At 35.5% G+C, this 18,058-nt stretch overlaps 2 protein-coding genes across 3 annotated transcripts in view; one reads left to right on the top strand and one right to left on the bottom strand.

Annotated features, from left to right (window-relative positions):
* Positions 1-7,106, top strand: part of LOC131200274 (amine oxidase [flavin-containing] A-like) — a 44,081-nt gene extending 36,975 nt beyond the window's left edge. For both annotated transcript variants that reach the window (XM_058186913.1, XM_058186912.1), the window contains 5 exons: positions 124-181; positions 2,192-2,289; positions 3,048-3,159; positions 3,857-3,919; positions 5,173-7,106. In XM_058186913.1, the coding sequence (XP_058042896.1) occupies positions 124-181; positions 2,192-2,289; positions 3,048-3,159; positions 3,857-3,919; positions 5,173-5,325 (484 nt within the window). In that variant the 3' untranslated portion in view covers positions 5,326-7,106. The remainder of the gene's footprint in view (positions 1-123; positions 182-2,191; positions 2,290-3,047; positions 3,160-3,856; positions 3,920-5,172) is intronic.
* A 1,307-nt stretch (positions 7,107-8,413) lies between these two features.
* LOC131199935 (amine oxidase [flavin-containing] B-like) overlaps positions 8,414-18,058 on the bottom strand; it is a 67,810-nt gene continuing 58,165 nt past the window's right edge. Inside the window, exon 14 of the mRNA XM_058186227.1 lies at positions 8,414-16,117. Coding sequence (XP_058042210.1) covers positions 15,962-16,117 — 156 coding nt within the window. The 3' untranslated portion in view covers positions 8,414-15,961. The remainder of the gene's footprint in view (positions 16,118-18,058) is intronic.

Here is an 18,058-nt window from a genome sequence, read left to right as displayed (position 1 = left end):
TTGTGTTTTAACTGTATTATTTGTTCATCTCATTTCCATACTCCCAAATTCAATGCCTTGTGATGTTATTTTAAAAGCTAATTATGAATTTAGGTTAGTTTAAACATTTCATTCTTTCTGCAGAAAGAAAAAAATCTGTGAATTGTACGCTAAAGTGCTAGGATCAGAAGAAGCTTTACATGTAAGGAAGAAGAACTTCTAAAATTGGTGGAGTATTGATTGTTACAATATTGTGGTCATACCATATGACTTTTTAGGATGCATGCTCATAATATATTTAAACTATTTAATACAGCCTTTTGAATAAAATCCTGAACTAGTAATGCAGCAATGTTTTTCTCAAGCATCATTTACATAATAGAAGTTGTGGGCTGATAGAGAAGTTGGGGAAGCATTTGAAGTTAATGCTGCAAGCAAAAAAAATGAAGTACTGGTTCTTTGGGACAGCCAGAAAGAATAACTTTTTATTATGAGGTTTTGATAATTGACTAAGCCTACTTAGAACAAAAGGTCAGGGCTTAACCAAAGTAGTGTGGTGTCTAGAATGTCTTAGAGACAGGAGTTTGACAAAAAATTGTGAACTTTGAGCTAGGCTGCTGAAAATGAGAGGCAGCCTTTGGAGATAGCATTTGGGCTTGGAGAGCTATCTGATCATATTGCTATTGTCTTTTTGCATCCATTGACTGGATTCATACAGCATATTCAAGTCAGCCACTAGCTTTTTCATAGCTCTGTCCCTAGATATAGCAGTATATAATCAAGCGAGCTATGTGAAGGGCTGTAATTTTGGAAAATATTCCAGCTCTGTTCATTTTCTCCAATCCTACCTAGGAAGGATTATGCCGAACTTGGTTATATAAATTGTTCCTTCCCCATTGCACAACATAGCCCCAAGGTGTTTGGGAGGCATTTTCTTTGCTACTGGGCTTCAGCAGCACATTTTGTAATGTAATGCCTTATGTTTTCCATCATTATATACCTCCATCTCATTTCCTGGAATTTTGATTTGCCTAAGTTGTCAACGTCCTTAGTTGACTGCATCTCACATGAGATGCTGACTGGAGAGTAGTAGTCTGAGTCAAAAATGCCCTGATAGGTCAAACTGCTTCTTGATTGTCCCTGATATTGTCTCAATTCATGGATTCATGGCATTTTATGCAAAAATTGACTAAATTAATCTGGGTGAGTCATCATTATTCTATGAAGATTGATGAAGAAATCAAATATAGTTTGGCTACTCCTCCAAAGGGAACTAAATCCTATGTCAGCATTCCAGAAACAACCCCTCTCCAAGTAAAAACTCTGAAGCAAGCATTTCTCAAAGTTCTTTTTAATTGATTAGGTATACTGGCACATCTGGGAAAACCCAAATCTGAGAGTTCCAGGTTTTCCCTCAGTAAATCAAAACTCCCAAACCCATCCCCTCAATCATCAGTCAATCACACGCTCCAATCACCATTCGTCCCATCTCAAGACAGTACTCCAACCACTCCTTCTCCAGATGCAGGATCGGCTTGACCTTGACTGAAAGGAAGAATGCTATTTTGTCTAAAACTAATCCCTCTACGAAAATGCCCCCTCCTACTTTCCCACACAGGAGAAGGTGGCAGCATGGAAGCTTCCGGCCTAATATGGCTTCCAAAGCTGACATCCTACAGCAACATTCCTAGATTTTACAATACTTAAAACTTTTAAGAACATGGGACAACATTATATTGTTAAACAAATGTAATATTCATGCCATTTCCAAAGCTATGACTTGAAATTCTATTCTATTCTAGTCTGTTTTCAAAATCAAAATATCCTAATGGAAAAAATAACACTTGCTGAATTTATTGAATATAACTTCTGATTCCTCATCATAGGACAATAATATGTGAAAATAGTGTGAGTTCTGAAAATTACAGATTCTCTTCGTTAAAAAGTTAAAACAATAAATATGTTCCAATTCTTGGGGGGCAGGAGGCCAAATAAAGCTTTTGTTTATTCAGTAGCCAGGAAACATAACATCTAACTGACCCAAATTGTTCAAATAGATTCTATCAGCAAACAGCCCATGAAGTTTAACCTAGTACTTTTCAGTTGATATGAATCTGCTTCTATGTAATCAATATTTAGTAATCCCAGTTTTAATCCTGCCAACATCTTTTTGAAAGTTTGCTTTATTTCTTATCTTGGTTTACTCTTACAGCCAGTGCATTATGAAGAAAAAAATTGGTGTACAGAACAATATTCTGGAGGCTGTTATACAGCATATTTTCCACCAGGCATTATGTCCCAATATGGAAGGTAAAACAAAATAATAATGTTCTCGTTTCTTGGCATTGTTCCCCACAGTTATTGGATATTTGACAAAGTACCAGAACAATGAGCTAATCTCATAATTGAAAGAAAGGTTTATAAAAATATTACATATTTGGCAAAAATAAAGTTGCAGATAGTGCCTTTGACTTTTGTACTATTGAATAGAAGAAAGTCAAATGTAAAATCAGGGCTTAATTACATATTATTATTTGCAGATATGATCTTGGAATTATGTGGAAAGTGTTCAAGTGGTAGTGTCTTAGGGTAGCATATTTGCTATTCTGGGAAAATAAAGATGGGAAGGAAGGAAGTTAAATAGAAAACTTCACTCTCTTCCAAATGGAGTTGGGCTATATTTACCTTTCAGGTATTCAATAGTGCTGGCATCCCAGGGGCAGCTGGGATTAAAAGTTTATTCATAACAGATTTGAGTTGTGGTAAAAGTCTTATTACTTGTGCAAGTAGCAGCACGGTAAAACAAATGGATGGCAAAGATATATCACTTTCCTTCTACTCCTTAAACACTGCCATATTCGGTATACAGTTTGGTTAAGTGTGTGAAAAGCACACGAAAAAATGAACCATACAAAGAAGGATGTTGCAAAATGTTTGTGTTCCTTGAAACGAAACTTTACAAAGTTCATGGAAAATGTAGGCTAGTGCCTCTTTTTGTTCATACAAATATATTAGCTACAAGTGGAATTACTATCTCTCTATTTTATTCATATGTGTTTTCTTTAAAGAATAATACGTGAGCCAGCTGGTAGAATCTACTTTGCTGGCACTGAGACAGCAACCCAGTGGAGTGGCTATATGGAAGGAGCTGTGCAGGCTGGAGAAAGAGCTGCTAGAGAGGTAAACAAAACCGCTGCTATTGGCCACCTTCATGAAAGACCCAAATAAACTAGTTTTATTTGAAAGATTATCTGTGAACTTGGCATTGATATTTTCAATATTGCTGCACCAAAGAAAAATTAAATGACCAAAGAACAATGAAATATATACCAAGTTAAAAGGTAAAGGTTCCCCTCGCACATATGTGCTAGTCGTTCCTGACTCTAGGGGGCGGTGCTCATCTCCATTTCAAAACTGAAGAGCCAGCGCTGTCTGAAGACGTCTCCATGGTCATGTGGCTGGCATGACTAAACACCAAAGGCACACGGAACGCTGTTACCTTCCCACCAAAGGTGATCCCTATTTTTCTACTTGCATTTTTTACGTGCTTTTGAACTGCTAGGTTGGCAGAAGCTGGGACAAGTAACAAGAGCTCACCCCGTTACACAGCACTAGGGATTTGAACTGCTGAACTGCCGACCTTTCAATCAACAAGCTCAGAGTCTTAGCCACTGAGCCACCGTGTCCCTATATATACCAAGTTACTGTGATACTATTTTGATACCTGACTGAATTTCCCAAGACAAATATCTGTATTGTCCATACTATAGACAAATGGCCTTTTAGCAGTTTTTTTTTAATCTCTTCTATTCCAATTGCATGATGCACTTGATATAAGAAGGATTCTTGTTACTGGAATATAATTTTTCTCTTTCAGATATTGTACAGCATGGGAAAAATTTCAAAGAATGAAATTTGGGTAACAGAACCAGAATCAAAGGCAAGTGTGTTCAAAAATGATATTCTAAGAACTCTGAATATTTCTTCATTTGCCTGGGTATTTGACTGTATCACTCTCCTGTTTTGGGCCTAATGGAAGATGAAGTTGTCTAATAAAAATTTGACTATGGACTTAAGAACAAATTGATTAGCTCAGTTTGTTGAGAATATATTTAAAGAATGTTTAAACTGTTTAAAGAAAAACAGTTGAAAATCTTTGCCATTTCTTGCAGATTTTATTTTTTTCATCATCTCACATACATAGAAAATGAATACAACTACAAAGCTTGAAGTAACTCTAAGTGCTTATGAAACTATTGCAACTTGGTGCACAATGCATTACAATAGTAAAATGGAGAGTAGAGATACCCTGAGAAACTGAATGGGTTTTTCATCCTAGATTTTAGATCCATTGCTGCTACTAATAGGAAGCTTCCTCATACATGCATTTAAGAGAATAGCCCAAGGAAAAATATAAGCATTTTAGTCATCCATATGAAATACTACTTTATAGAATGACATTTGTACATATCAAGGTGATTATTAGGACAATATTCCTGATGCTTGAAAGAGTAATGGTAACTAAGTGAATATGTAATTAAGAAGAGACACAAAGAAAGAGAGGGACGTTGTGAAGATCACTAGTTTCTACCATCTCGTTTAAATAAAGTTCTCTTACTCTCTTTCAACTATGCCAACATGACTCTCTTTGGTGTGTATTGTTGTGAAAATGTGGTTATAAGTGCACACATTGTTTGGAAAATGATTTTATTACTGCCATGTATTACCATATTTGAGAACAGTTGCTAAATGAGGTAGCCAATATACAAGGTGTGGCTGTAATAAACCCAATAGAAAATGAACACATTTATCTTTATCAGTAGGTATTCCAAAGCTCAATGGTGTGTGTGTTTTTTATGATGGATGATGATGATCCAAGCTATTTGCCATACTTATAAATACGATATAGTGAAATGTTCATTTTAAATTTATCAGTGTTTTGCATTAATAAACCAAGCATAGGAATTGAGAAACAACTTTTTTTGATGGCATCAGTTCAGAAGTGGACAATAGATGCTCAACTGCATTTATGCACTTTCTGAAAAAAGAAGTATATCTAAATATGTGTTTTCATAGAATTAAATACCACTGAGTTGAGGTAGGGTAACTTCCTGATAAAACTGCACTATGCTGCAGCTTCAGGCTATTCAGATGGCCTTGCTCTAACAATTACTGTAATACGTTTCATCCTAGGAGGTTCCAGCACTTCCAATTACCATTACATTTTGGGAGAGAAATTTGCCATCTATTCCTGGACTGCTGTTCTTTCTTGGATGGTCTACTTTCATCACCTCATTGGCTACAACTGGATTCTTTGCTTACAAAAAGGGGATTCTTTCCCGATAATGTATCTGAACCAGAAATTTCCATTTATTTCCTTCATGCTATGAATGTTGTTTCTGAAAAAGCCATCTTTCATGCCCTTTGGAACACCTGGGTTAACACATCCCAGCCAATTTAATTCATCTTCCTTTAAAACACAAAGGGAAGCAGGAAAGGTTCTCTTTTCTTTCCTCAGTCACTTCCAGCTTAAAAGTTGGTGACCTCTCATCATATCTTTCTGTGTAATATATACTGTAATGAGAACAAAGCAAGTTTGTCATAATCTTTGAAAATTTTTCACTTGTCTTCATGTTTCCAAAATCTAAGGACGAACAAAATCACTGTTGAAGGCTTACTCCAACTCTCCCTTCCCCCAGTCGATGCCCTCTGGTTGTGTTGAACTGCACTCTGTGCTGTTGGAGTTTAAAGGAGAAATGCAGCCAGCACATCCTTCAGCACTAGAGGTGGGGAACGGGTAGGTACTCTGTGGCTTGTTAAACTGCCTTCATATCCTGTCAAGGCCCTGGTAAATTCCATATGCTTCTGTTTAAAAAAGTAAATGCTGCAAAAATGACTTTGCTTGCTTTATGCTAGGGTTACATTCCCTCAAAATCTTGTATAAAACCTTGTATACATAATGTAAAAAAGGGAGTTGTGGGCTGTGGTGTTAAATTCTGCAATCCAAATACATAGACAAATGAAGGGTTTATGAAGGGTTAACATTTTGTTGTTCATCATGTATACATTTTGGAATGTGGGTAGCGCTCTTATCTTGGATGGCAAACCTCAGTTAAGCAGCGTTCTCAGCATATACAAGAATACAGGATGAAACAAAGTTGTAACCCTGAAACATTGTTGCATATACTTTCTAGCATAAACACATATTCACACGAAAAACCAATGATGTAATTACTAACCAATTACTGTGCCTTGGAGATTCATTAACCAATAATGAAGTAACACGTATGTTAGGTGAGAAATGAGAAACTGAGAAACTATATAAACTTTGTGGTAATGTTCAATAAAGTGCTGTTGATTGTGGACATTGTTTGCTGTTTAAGTCTGATCAATCATCTTCAGCCTTTGGGCCATTTGCAACAGGCAAATATTCTCATACATTTCTATAACTTTATTTTTTGGCAGAAAACAACTCACATATGTTTTCTTCCTTGTCTTTGTTCTATGTACAATGAAAGCATTCTCTCTATCTTGTCTGTAGTTGGATTTCTAATGCATGTGGTTATTATGGCAGCTGAAGATACTGAATGCATCATGACTCTATGACTGTTATCAGGATTCTTCGTTATGTTGCACCTGATACAGTAACCTCTGTTAAAAGCTTGTCCTAATGCCAAGGACCTATCATGGCATGATATAATATGTCCAATTTTGTTTCCAGAATGATTTTCCCTTTTATTTTGTGTAAGTAGTTGTTGACCCCCATTTCATCCATGGCAATAATAGTACTGCACACCAGAACAACTAGACACAAGAACAGTTTTTTCCCGAAGACTCTGCTAAACAAATAATTCCATCAACACTGTCAAACTATTTACTGAATCTGCACTACTATTAATCGTCTCATAGTTCCCATCACCAATCTCTTTCCACTTATGACTGTATGATTGTAACTTGTTGCTGGCAATCCTTATGATTTATATTGATATACTGACCATCAATTGTGTTGTAAATGTTGTACCTTGACGAACATATCTTTTCTTTTATGTACACTGAGAGCTTATGCACCAAGACAAATTCCTTGTGTGTCCAATCACACTTGGCCAATAAAATTCTATTCTATTCTATTCTATTCTAGCTATTACAAGTACAGAAATAAGTGGAAGAAAGGATGCATAAAGAGAGCATGATGTAATATGTCCAACTTTATTTCCAGAATTACTTTCCCTTTTATTTTGTGTAAAGGATTTGGACTGTTGCCATGGGTGAAATGGGGGTTGATGTCTATTTCACCCATGGCAACACCCATCGCTATTACAAGTATGGAAGTAAGTGGGAGAAAGAATACACAAATAGAACAGTGTGTAAATGCATGAATGAAGGCAGAAAAGAGTTTTGGCAAGAAAATAACCAGTTTTGGCAGAGAGACAACTCAGCATGTTTCCAGACCTTTGGCACAAATGGACTATGCTGGCACAAATCGCATGAGAGTGATTTATTTATTTATTTATTTACATAGAGTGAATTCCTGGATGAAAATGATCAGTCTCATACTACCAGCTAGAGACATACATATAAAAAGGACAGAAATGAAACACTATAAGGAATTAAAATGAATTAAAAAATAAAAATAAAATACAGCAACAGTAAAACAAGATATAGAAGGGTCATAGAGAGAGAGAAAATAAGGAAAAATAACTAAAGTGAAAAAGTAAACACTAATTGATTTTAATTAGTGAATTGGAAAAATAAAGATAAACATTGCCTGTAGTAGAATAAAAGACATTTAGAAGAATGCAAGTAATGACCACTGGCCATTCATGGGATTGAAAACAAATTTCTGGTCTCTCCAGAATACAACTTTCCACTTTCCTCCTTCATATTTCTAGCCACCTGATTTTCCCAGTTAAAGACCTTATATTTATATTCATTTGATAAATGCATGTCCACATTATGTTTGTGAAGGAAAGTTTTTGTGGATATTTTTAGGTGGGGTAAAAAGATACACAATTGTTTAAGCAATTACACACACACATACTCACAAATCATGTGTCTTATTTTTTTGGTTCATGTGATTGGTTTGGTTTGGTTTGACATGAAATGTGTGACCCCATCTACTATAGTTTGTAAACTATACCTTATGACTTTATGTAGTATATTTTTTACTCTAATCTGGTTTATTCAATAAGCCATGAAAAAAGGAATTATTTCCATAGTGCAACACGTATGAATTCAGTCATTTCTTCACAAATGTGAAAGAAGATATCTGCAGCAGGAAATCTAATGGTAGATCTCTACGTACACATGCGTGTTCCACTTTCAAATATCCATATTCACATTTAATTCTTTTGGAAACACACCAGTGAGACAAGTGACCCAAAAATTTCTTATAACATTTTTCACAGCCAAGTAAATGTACACAAGCAAAGCAAAAGAAAGTGATAATGTTTATTCTTTTGAGTATGAGTTTAAAAAACTTCACGGTGCCAGATAAAAATATACATAACACATATTTAATAGGAAAATGAACATAATGGATTTCATGAACACAATCACCACAGAGGCACTTTTAGAAAAACAGCACAATTATATAAGGCACAATCACAAAATCCATATCTTGCAATTGGACTGTCACTTTAGTTTTACAAAAGGCAAACATGACAATAATCAGAGTGGCAAATGGCTCAACAACAGTTTTAGGACACAAGGTATTTCATTAAAAGTTAAAAAAAATCCTATTTTGAATATTTTTTTTAATTTCCTCTGGAATGGCAACGCATTACAGAAGAAAGTTTTATGGAATAGAGGCTGGAAGGAACATTACATTTAGTCAATTATAAAATTTACTTAATGGAAAATTGTAACTTTTAATTGCACTGTTTAGAATTGCAAAGACAACTGCCTTTCTCCTGTGGATTAGCTTTTGCAGTACAATTTAAGTACATGAAGAATTCTCTTTCTTAGAATAAATGTTTACTTTTATCACTTAAAAATGGGTATTCAGTTTTAGAAACCTGCTTCTTCATATGCTATGGATACAAGTGAAAAGTTTTACCCAAGTTTTTCTTACATTGTGGGCTGTGAGCACTTTCTTTGAATAGAGAAAAAGAGACTCGGCAGAAATTAAATGTGCTAGTTTCTTGGTGCATATTTTAGCCAAAACATATCCAAATTAGGATACCAGTATATAGTATCAGTGGCTTTTAAAATTATCATGTATATGTGACTTATAGTCTGAGTGCATGCATGCATATGTGAAGCACATGATTTGACTCCCTCAAGAATTCTTGGCTTCAATACTCTGCATAGGGATTTTGTTTGCTGTCCATTCTAGGACTGGATGCACATTTCAACATAAAAAATGTTTGCACACTGACCCATCAAGACCTATCAAAATGATGATTCTATAGTCAAATAGAGATGGGCAACCTGATGAAAAATATATAGACGTAATTCCATTTGTTTTAAAATAAATTACAACAGCATATATTGTACCTTTCTCACTCAATGAAAGTTTTAAAAACATATTTCCAATAATATTTGCCAAAGAATAGTCACTTATTAAAATATTTAAATTATTCCTTATGTTAATTGCCATTAATTGGTTATTTAGAAGTAGTGATTGTTCTTAGTTTTAAAAGAGAGCTCTATTCTGCCTTTTCTGTGAACTTTCTGAAGACATTTAACTAGCCAATTCACATCAAGAGACTGACTGAATGAACCTTCTGGAGATCTAATAATTCATATGCATTTTTGCCTGTCATGTATATAATCTTACACTTTTTTCAATAAACAAGATTTATAGATTAAACTAAATACTTTAAAAATGCTTTGTCACAAGTGAACAAAATAGCTCAAAATCCACCATTGGACTAATAAACAGTACGACTGTTTATTTTACTTAAAATAAATCCTGAAAGTTGTGAAAAGGAGAACATTGGGATAATATTTAACTGATCCAAGTAGGATAGATGTTTCTAACCTATTTTACCCTTGTTTCCAAAATTTCCATGAAGCTTTGCTGCAATATATAGTTTAAGAGTTCAATTATATTGCAAAGATTGTTGTCATCGTGACAACTATCAAAATCAGGAACAAGAATTAAAACCTTTTGATGCTTCACATAAAAACCTTGGTAAGGAAGGGAGAATATCAGATTTAGTAATTAATATTTCTGTTAATGAAGCTTAGGATCAATCCAACTGTAGCCTTCTGGATGAATGGCAATACCATGAGAAATGGCAACAATGACAAAATTTATACATGGTATTACTTAAAATTATACTTCATTGCCCTTCAAATTTTGCTCCCAGGTTGTAATATCACTGCCTCCTGTAAACAAACTATAACCAATGTATGTTTGGTGATATTATCCTCATTCCTATTCTACTTTGTTCCTCCTTCAGTTAGTTTTCAGGCTATATTTCTTCTCATCCTTCCTTCCCTTCCCTTCCCTTCCCTTCCCTTCCCTTCCCTTCCCTTTCCTTTCCTTTCCTTTCCTTTCTTTCCTTTCCTTTCTTCACAGAGGCTATAATTTTCCAAACACTCTTTTTAACTCTTCTCCATTTATTTTCTCCCAATCATTAATTAGTTTCTGCTTTTAAAATTTTATAAAATAAATAATACAATTGTGTGGATGTGTGTGTTTCTTTGTTATGGTAGTTAAAAAATAGCAGGATGAAACAAACATTAGAATCTGTTTTTCTTAAGTCTAACAGTTTAGGATAATCCAAGGATATCTAAATTATTTCTAGAATCAAAGAACTGCCAGGAAGCAGGTTAGCTGGTTCTGCTCATCCCAAGTAAAGCCCTGCTCTTCTAGCAGTTCTGAAAGGCGAATTGCCTGACTGCAGGGAAAGTGAGAGAGAAGCTATCTTTAGATCCAGGCCAGCTTCTGATTTTGTTCTTTTCAAACAAGAAACAAGGCCAAGCAGTTGATGAACTTTTGCCTTTGGTTTCCCCACATCAACCTTTTGTATTCTTTCTGTTCCTTTGACTCTTGCATTGGATTGCAATATAAATTACCACTGAAGTATTGGACTTGCTTCTGAGAAATGTTATAAAAACATAGTTAGGAAGGCCAGAACTTCAATCAGTTCAGCCTTTTGCCTAAAGCAGGATCTTCCAGCAAAGCCCATAGATTAGGTCAGTTTATACAATCCAAACTACATCCAAAACTAAGAGCTAATTTTTTTTAAAAAAAAAAATTGCTCAGCAATTTCATTTTCTTTGTTAATTTCAGCTTTCACCCATCTCATGAAATGAGGAAGAAAATGACAAATAAAATGAATAAGGAAATATGTTCTCAGTATTTGTCATATATTTTAATGCATGTGGGGAAGGGGGAAGCAATGTTGGGAGTGGATTTTTATAACTGCCGTCTTAGAGCTTAGCTACAAATGAAGCAGACTTCCTAAATACAATCCTATTTAATCATGAGAGTTATATCTGAGTTCCTCAGTTCAACTCCTCCCAAGAATTTAAAGGTTGCATTCTTACTCATAGTCATATTCATTATAGACAACTGCTTATTAAGTGTAGCCTTTGCCAACCTCCTGATGTCTTGATGTACACAAATGCCAGAATTTCCTACCACCATGTCTTTTCTTGTGGCATTATAGAAGAACAAAAGCACAAACTATCGTACTCTTCAAGTAGTTTGTTCAAAATTTAAAATTTTAGCAAATGTGCAACAATTCCTTGGTAACTGAATGCTCTTTATTTATATCCAAATTGATATTATAAGAAACTCCAAGATTATGTCTGCATACCAAACATCTGGGTTGTTATCTAATTTCATTAATATATTCAGTGACATCAACAGTTGTACATTTCACTACTATCTCATGTCATTTGCAGACAGTAGGAAGTTCTCTGAGATAATAATGCTATGATGTCATCACTAAAGCTGTGATGTTATTCCATTTGTTGCTTATGGTGGGTATTTAAGAGAGGGAAGAAAGAGGCACAAAACAATGCCAGTTTTGATAAAGTTTACTTTGATGCTTTCCTTTGCATTTTTTTTCTGGTTTATTTAAAATGATTTCAACCAATCAATCAAACAGAATAGAGCTGGAAGGAACCTTGAAGATCTTCTAGTCCAGCCCCCTGTTTCAGACAAGTGACTGTCCAGTCTCTTCTTAAAAACGTCCAGTGATGAAGCACCCACAACTTCTGAAGGCAACCTGTTTCACTGCTTAATTGTCCTCACTGTTAGGAAATTTCATCTTAATTTCAGGTTGCTTCTCTCTTTGATTAGTTTCCATCCATTGTTTCTTGCCCTGCCTTCAGGTGCTTTGAAAAATAAGTTGACCCCCTCCTGTTTGTGGCAGCCTCTCAATACTGGAATACTGCTATCATATCCACCCTAGTCCTTTTTTTCTCTAGACTAGCCAAACCCAAATCCCGCAGCCATTTGTCATATGTTTTAGTCTCCCAGCTTTAATCCTCTTAGTTGCTCTTCTTTGCACTTTTACCAACGTTTCAACACCTTTTTTGTAATGTGGTAACCAAAACTGGATGCAGTATTCCAGCTGTGGCCTTACTAAGGCTTTATAAAGCAGTACTAATACGTCTATAATAATAATAGATTTTGATTCTATGCCTCTATTTATACAACCAAGAATTGCATTAGCCTTTTTTGGTTGCTATCACACGCTGCTGACTCATATTTAAGTGACTGTCTACTAGGACTTCAAGGTCCATCTTGTGTAACTTTTATGTTACGAGTAACATTTCATGTAACAGACCTGAGAGAATCCTGTGTTTGAGACTTTGGAAAGCCTCTGCTAGTCAGAACATACCATGGGATAGCCCAGACTCCTCTAGCCTGGCACTCTGCAGATAATTCTTGAAATTCCCAGATTTCAGCCATCTTCTAAAGTTACTGTTAGTCCTCAAGCCATTAAAGGGCATAAGGCTATAAAAAACTAGAATGTTATTTTTATTACATGGTAACAGACAATGCTTGCTCTTTTTTCAGACTGAGAAGTAAACATGGGACCCAAACTAATCCTGACCTTCTATATCTATAACCAGCATATTAAAATCACCTCACTGAAATTAAGAGGCTTCTTCCTTACTCCTACCCCCAAGTGAAAAATGGGTTCTCTTAAATTTCTTGAGTCCTGATCTACACTATTACTTTTTATGAGAAAGAGACTGAGAAAAAAAGTGTTATAATGCTACTTATTAAATGAAGACTTTAGTGTGATCCTGAGAAGGCACACTTTTATTAAATATGTTTCAGTATTTAGCATCTGATTACTAGAGTACTTAATTTAAAAATACTAAACAGTGCAATTCCAAGTATCTTTATTCAAAATGAGAGCCATTTCAATGAAATTGCTTTCTATGAAGTCTGCAGTCCCTCAGATGCAATCATCTGAGAAGGACAATCCAAGAAGAGTCAAATAGAAAGAGGACAAATCTACCTTAGAGGTTTGTTATATGTGCAAATCACTTCATTGATATAAATCTATACATAGCAGTATAACCAAAACATTTTTTTAGAAATAAAATCAACTTTTCTCTTTCTCAAAAACTCTAAATCTTCTGCAGACTTAATTCATAAGCCACAGAATTGGGAGGTAGAGAGATCTCTCCTTTTAAAAGCTGCTCCTGATTCTTGAAAGAACATAGAAAAAGTCTCCAATAGAGTCTACTGATGAAGTGTTAGGAAGGAAAGCTAACGGGGAAAAGGATTTTTATCTACCTGAAATTGGATCCTGGAGAGAATCCTGAAGTATTGTTCTTTTCTTTGTAATCACAAAAGGCTCACAAAATTATGAAATAGTAAGAATATATATCAGACAAACAACAGCAGTAGAAGGCATACATTATGCTCCTTTGTTTATGGTATTTTATATCAGTAAAAAATATTATACAGCACACTCTTTAGAAATTGTGGAACTGTTAGGAAGAAGTAATCCTAAAATAGGAATGTGCAAAATCTGGATACTCTGAGTCAAAAAGCAAGATAACTATTTCTGGGCTGCAGCTTATTCTGACTTTTAACCCTTTAAGCAGCAGTCCTGATCCTGAAAAAGACTGAAAAGATCCTGCAAACAGTATAACCAAACTTTGCAAGAGGTTACTCACTTTCTGAAGGAGAAAACCAACATTCTTAATTTCCTATTAATTTCTATGGTTAACTAACACATTATTTAAGAGATCTGTCCCATTTTCTGCCGCAGAATGAATAATGGCCTTAGGGCCCTTTCCTCCAGTGCATGCTTCTACCAGCCACTTGAATATTATCAAATGAGGAGCGAGCCAAAACATGATATTAAGAAATCCTTTCAATCTATCATAATACATTAATGTCAGGTAGGAAATGAAGGGGATCTCATCCAAAAGCATTTTGGAGGAAGCAGAAGACAAGGGAAAAACATTCTAATACTATAGCTAAACATTTTTCAAAATTACATCTCTTTATGTCTGTCACTTCCTAAGCAAGGGAGTGATTATATTTTTAAGAAGGATATTATAATCCTGAGAAAAGGTATTCGAATTTTTAAAAAGTCAACATATATTCATTTATCATATTTGAGAAAAAAAGAATATGAAAGATATTTCTTGACACCCTAAAAAGTTAGTAAAATCCTAGACAGCTGTTTCATAGGCCATGTAGAGATTCAAAAATTCTTCCATTTGCTCTTCACTGATTCTAAATAATGGGATAACTGTTTAAGATATGCAAGTAATCCTCACTTAACCACCATAACCGATCCTGGAATTTTGGTTATAAGTTGTTGCAATCGTTAAGTGAATTACCATGTCACCTAACTCAATTTTATTGGTGACTCTCATAAAGTGAGTCACCATAGTTACTAATCAGCAAAAACACAGAAATCTGCAAAAACATCACAAACTGGTTATGTGACCACAGGATACTGCAACTGATCATATATGCAGCTGATTACCAAATGTGTGAAATGCAATCACATGACTGCATGTGTGTGCTTGTGTGTAGCAGTCATAATTTCAAAGATAGCTCATAAGTAACATTTTTGGGTGTTTGGTTTTTGCTGCCTATCTGACTCCCATTAGGACCCAACTTCTCCCATGGCCATTTGCTGCACATTTGTGCTGCACATTTTTTTCCTTTTGAACTGAATTTTTTCTTTAGTTCCTGAAGATAAATAAGCTGCAAAAAGATTTTCTTTACTTGCTTCCTTCCCTTTCTCTACAATATTCTTCCTCACTCATCAAAGTAACTAATTTGCCGGTTTTGTCCCCCTCTTTCTAGGCATGCAGTTTCAGCCTCTAATGGTGGGGGAAGAAAGATCAACAAATCTGTCCCAGCTTTTTTTTTTTTTTTGGTTTCTTTCTTGAAGAAATGTAGATTCCCAGGCAGGATGGGGATGGGGAGAGGGACAGGAGATGCTGCAGAGTCTCTATGGTTGCCAAATGAATAGCTTGAGGACTGCCTGGAATCCAATTACACCTGTAATTGGATTCCAGGCAACTATATTATTTTTATAGTAGCCAACTTGTGTACTGCCTTTGGAAATGGATGATGAACTCTATAACAATTTTCAAGACATCTTGAACAGGAAAAATAAAGATAATTGCAATCAATAGTCTAAATCAGTGGTCCCCAGCCTTTGTAGCTGCAGCCTACCTGGGAGTGGGGAGAGGGGAACCAGGCAGTTTGAGTGGCAGGTCGGGGCACAGGCATGCAGCTTGACTTGTGCAAGTGGCCGGCCAGCCCACACACATGTGCACAGCTTGACTTGTGCAAGTTGAACTGTGTGTGTGCGCGCGCAAACGTGTCAGCCCGCTGCTCACACAAGTCAAGCAGTATGCACACATGTGCTGGCTGCTGGTCATGTGGCCCAGCTCCAAATAGGCCATGGCCCAGTAGTGGGCTGCAGCCCAGAGGTTGAGGACCCCTAGTCTAAATGAGAGGGAAATGATTGTATTAATGTATATAAATTTGCAAACCAAATTGTATAGTTTCCTATTAGCACATCTGTTTTCAGTTTCGCACTAAGAGATCCTTTTTACAGGCAAAGAGCCCAGCTGCAGCCACTGATGTAAAGAAAACAGAGAACCCCATCAATTTCAGTAGTCCAGGAACAGAAGGCAAATTCCTTTCCCAAAATGTTGCAATTATTGGCAGGGCTGGCACATCCTGGATGGAAGAACATTCAGGGAGTTATTTTTCCCCCCAAGATTGAGTACCAGAAAACAACAAAACACAGCTTTCTTATGTTAAACAATTACAGTTTTCTAATATTGTTGGAGTACGAATAATTAAAGTAGAGTGGTCCACATTTTTCAAGCAGAACACTATCCAGACTAGTACATTTGGTCAGATCAGACCTGAGCCTTTAAGGCCCCTGGGGTACATCTGTCCCTGTGGCTGTCCCTATCCAGTCTGCATGAGATCAAACAGAAATTCGAAATCAAATATAAACATGTGCATGCCATGCACATAACACAACTGCATAGCTTTTATTTTGAAGGTGACCGTTGGATATTTTTTTCCAATTTACATATGTGTGTCCATGCATGCCTATGAACCTTCACAGCCCTTTTGGTTCGGTCCTTTACCTTAGCTCCAGTTTCTCATGTGGCCCCTTGTGACAATTAATTGGCTACCCCAGGGTTAGATGCTACTATCCTTCTGACTGCAACTTGCATGTTTCAAGCAATTCTAAATATTTAAGGAGCTGTAGCAGATAATAATAAATGTTCATATGGAGAGAGAGAGGAAGAAAGAGAGAGATTTTCAATCACACTCCCAGACACCTTTAATCCTCAGAGGAATTCTGTTCTCCATTCCTGGGCCTTTAAAATACCATTAGGCGGCAACATGGAACCAGATCTTTTCTGAGGTAACACCTGCCCTGTGGAATGATGTTCTTATTGTGCACAAGGCCAAGCACAGTACTGTTGGCTTTCCCCAAGTGATGACCCTATTGAATATTTGTTCAAGCCCAGAATGGAGCTTGATATTTGGATGGGAAATTGGATTTGGAGATATTAAAATTATTATAAGAAAAAGAAACCTGAAAGAAAATAGTTTCTGAACAAGATTGGACATAATCTTAAAAGTTTTAAGAAGCTTTGAAGAAAGAACAAAAAAAAATTCAAAATAGAAAAGCTTGTAAAGGAAATTTTTCAATTGGATTTGAAATTGGATTTGAAACTGGAATTTGGGATATATAAAATTAAGAGACAGAAGAAACTTGAAAAACATTTGATAAGCAGATTTAATACACAAATTGGATATTTTGCGACTTTGTTGATTTGAAACTTGTGGATTGGAGAGAAACATCTGCTGGCAGGAAAAAAGCACTACAATGATCAGTTTGAAATCTGGAAAAAATTACAGTGACCTTGAGCTACAAGAGCTGTGAGAAGTTTGAAGAAGGATTTGTTTCCTTTTAAGCTGTTTGATCTTGATAACCAAAGGAAGTAGAAACCAACAAAACTGTAAATTGGAGTTGAAAACAAACAAGAACATCAAAATGTGGCAGGAACTAATTGAGATGGTTAAAATGATGTGTGCATCATTTAATCTTGATAGAAAACGAGAAATTGTGTCAGAACATATTCAATTGGATAAAGAGACTAAAAATGAGAAGCAAGAAAACAACACTGAAGATAAAGAAACTGATGATGAAAAATTAAATGATTACATTGGGAGTAACAATGAAAAAAAAGAGAAGGGATAGGAGGAAACAACTTACAAAAAAGAAGCGAATTAAGGGAAGAAAAGGAAAGGGGAAAAGGCTAGAGGAAAATATTTTTAATGATTACACTGGGATTAAGAGTGGCAAAAATAGAGAGGATAGGATGAAGCAAAAGAGAAAAGAAAAGGGGAAAGGACTAAATTTAATGATTACACTGAGATCAACAGTGGGGAAATAAGAAAAGTGAGAGGAGAAAAGAGGAATAGATCAGATGGGAACTTAGACGAATAAACGTCTAACAAACTAGACGAATAAAGGATTTAGAAGTCAAAGGAAAGATACAGAAGAAAAGACATAATAATTATAAAAATTAAAAAAAAAATGAGAAAATGAGAGAATGGGATAAAGGGAGGAAAATTTTAAGAGGTGGATTG

This window comes from Ahaetulla prasina, chromosome 5, assembly GCF_028640845.1.
Source record: "Ahaetulla prasina isolate Xishuangbanna chromosome 5, ASM2864084v1, whole genome shotgun sequence".
NCBI classification, from domain to species: Eukaryota; Metazoa; Chordata; class Lepidosauria; order Squamata; family Colubridae; genus Ahaetulla; species Ahaetulla prasina.
The sequence above is the reverse complement of the archived record's forward strand: the minus strand, read 5'-3'. Positions and strand labels throughout refer to the sequence as shown.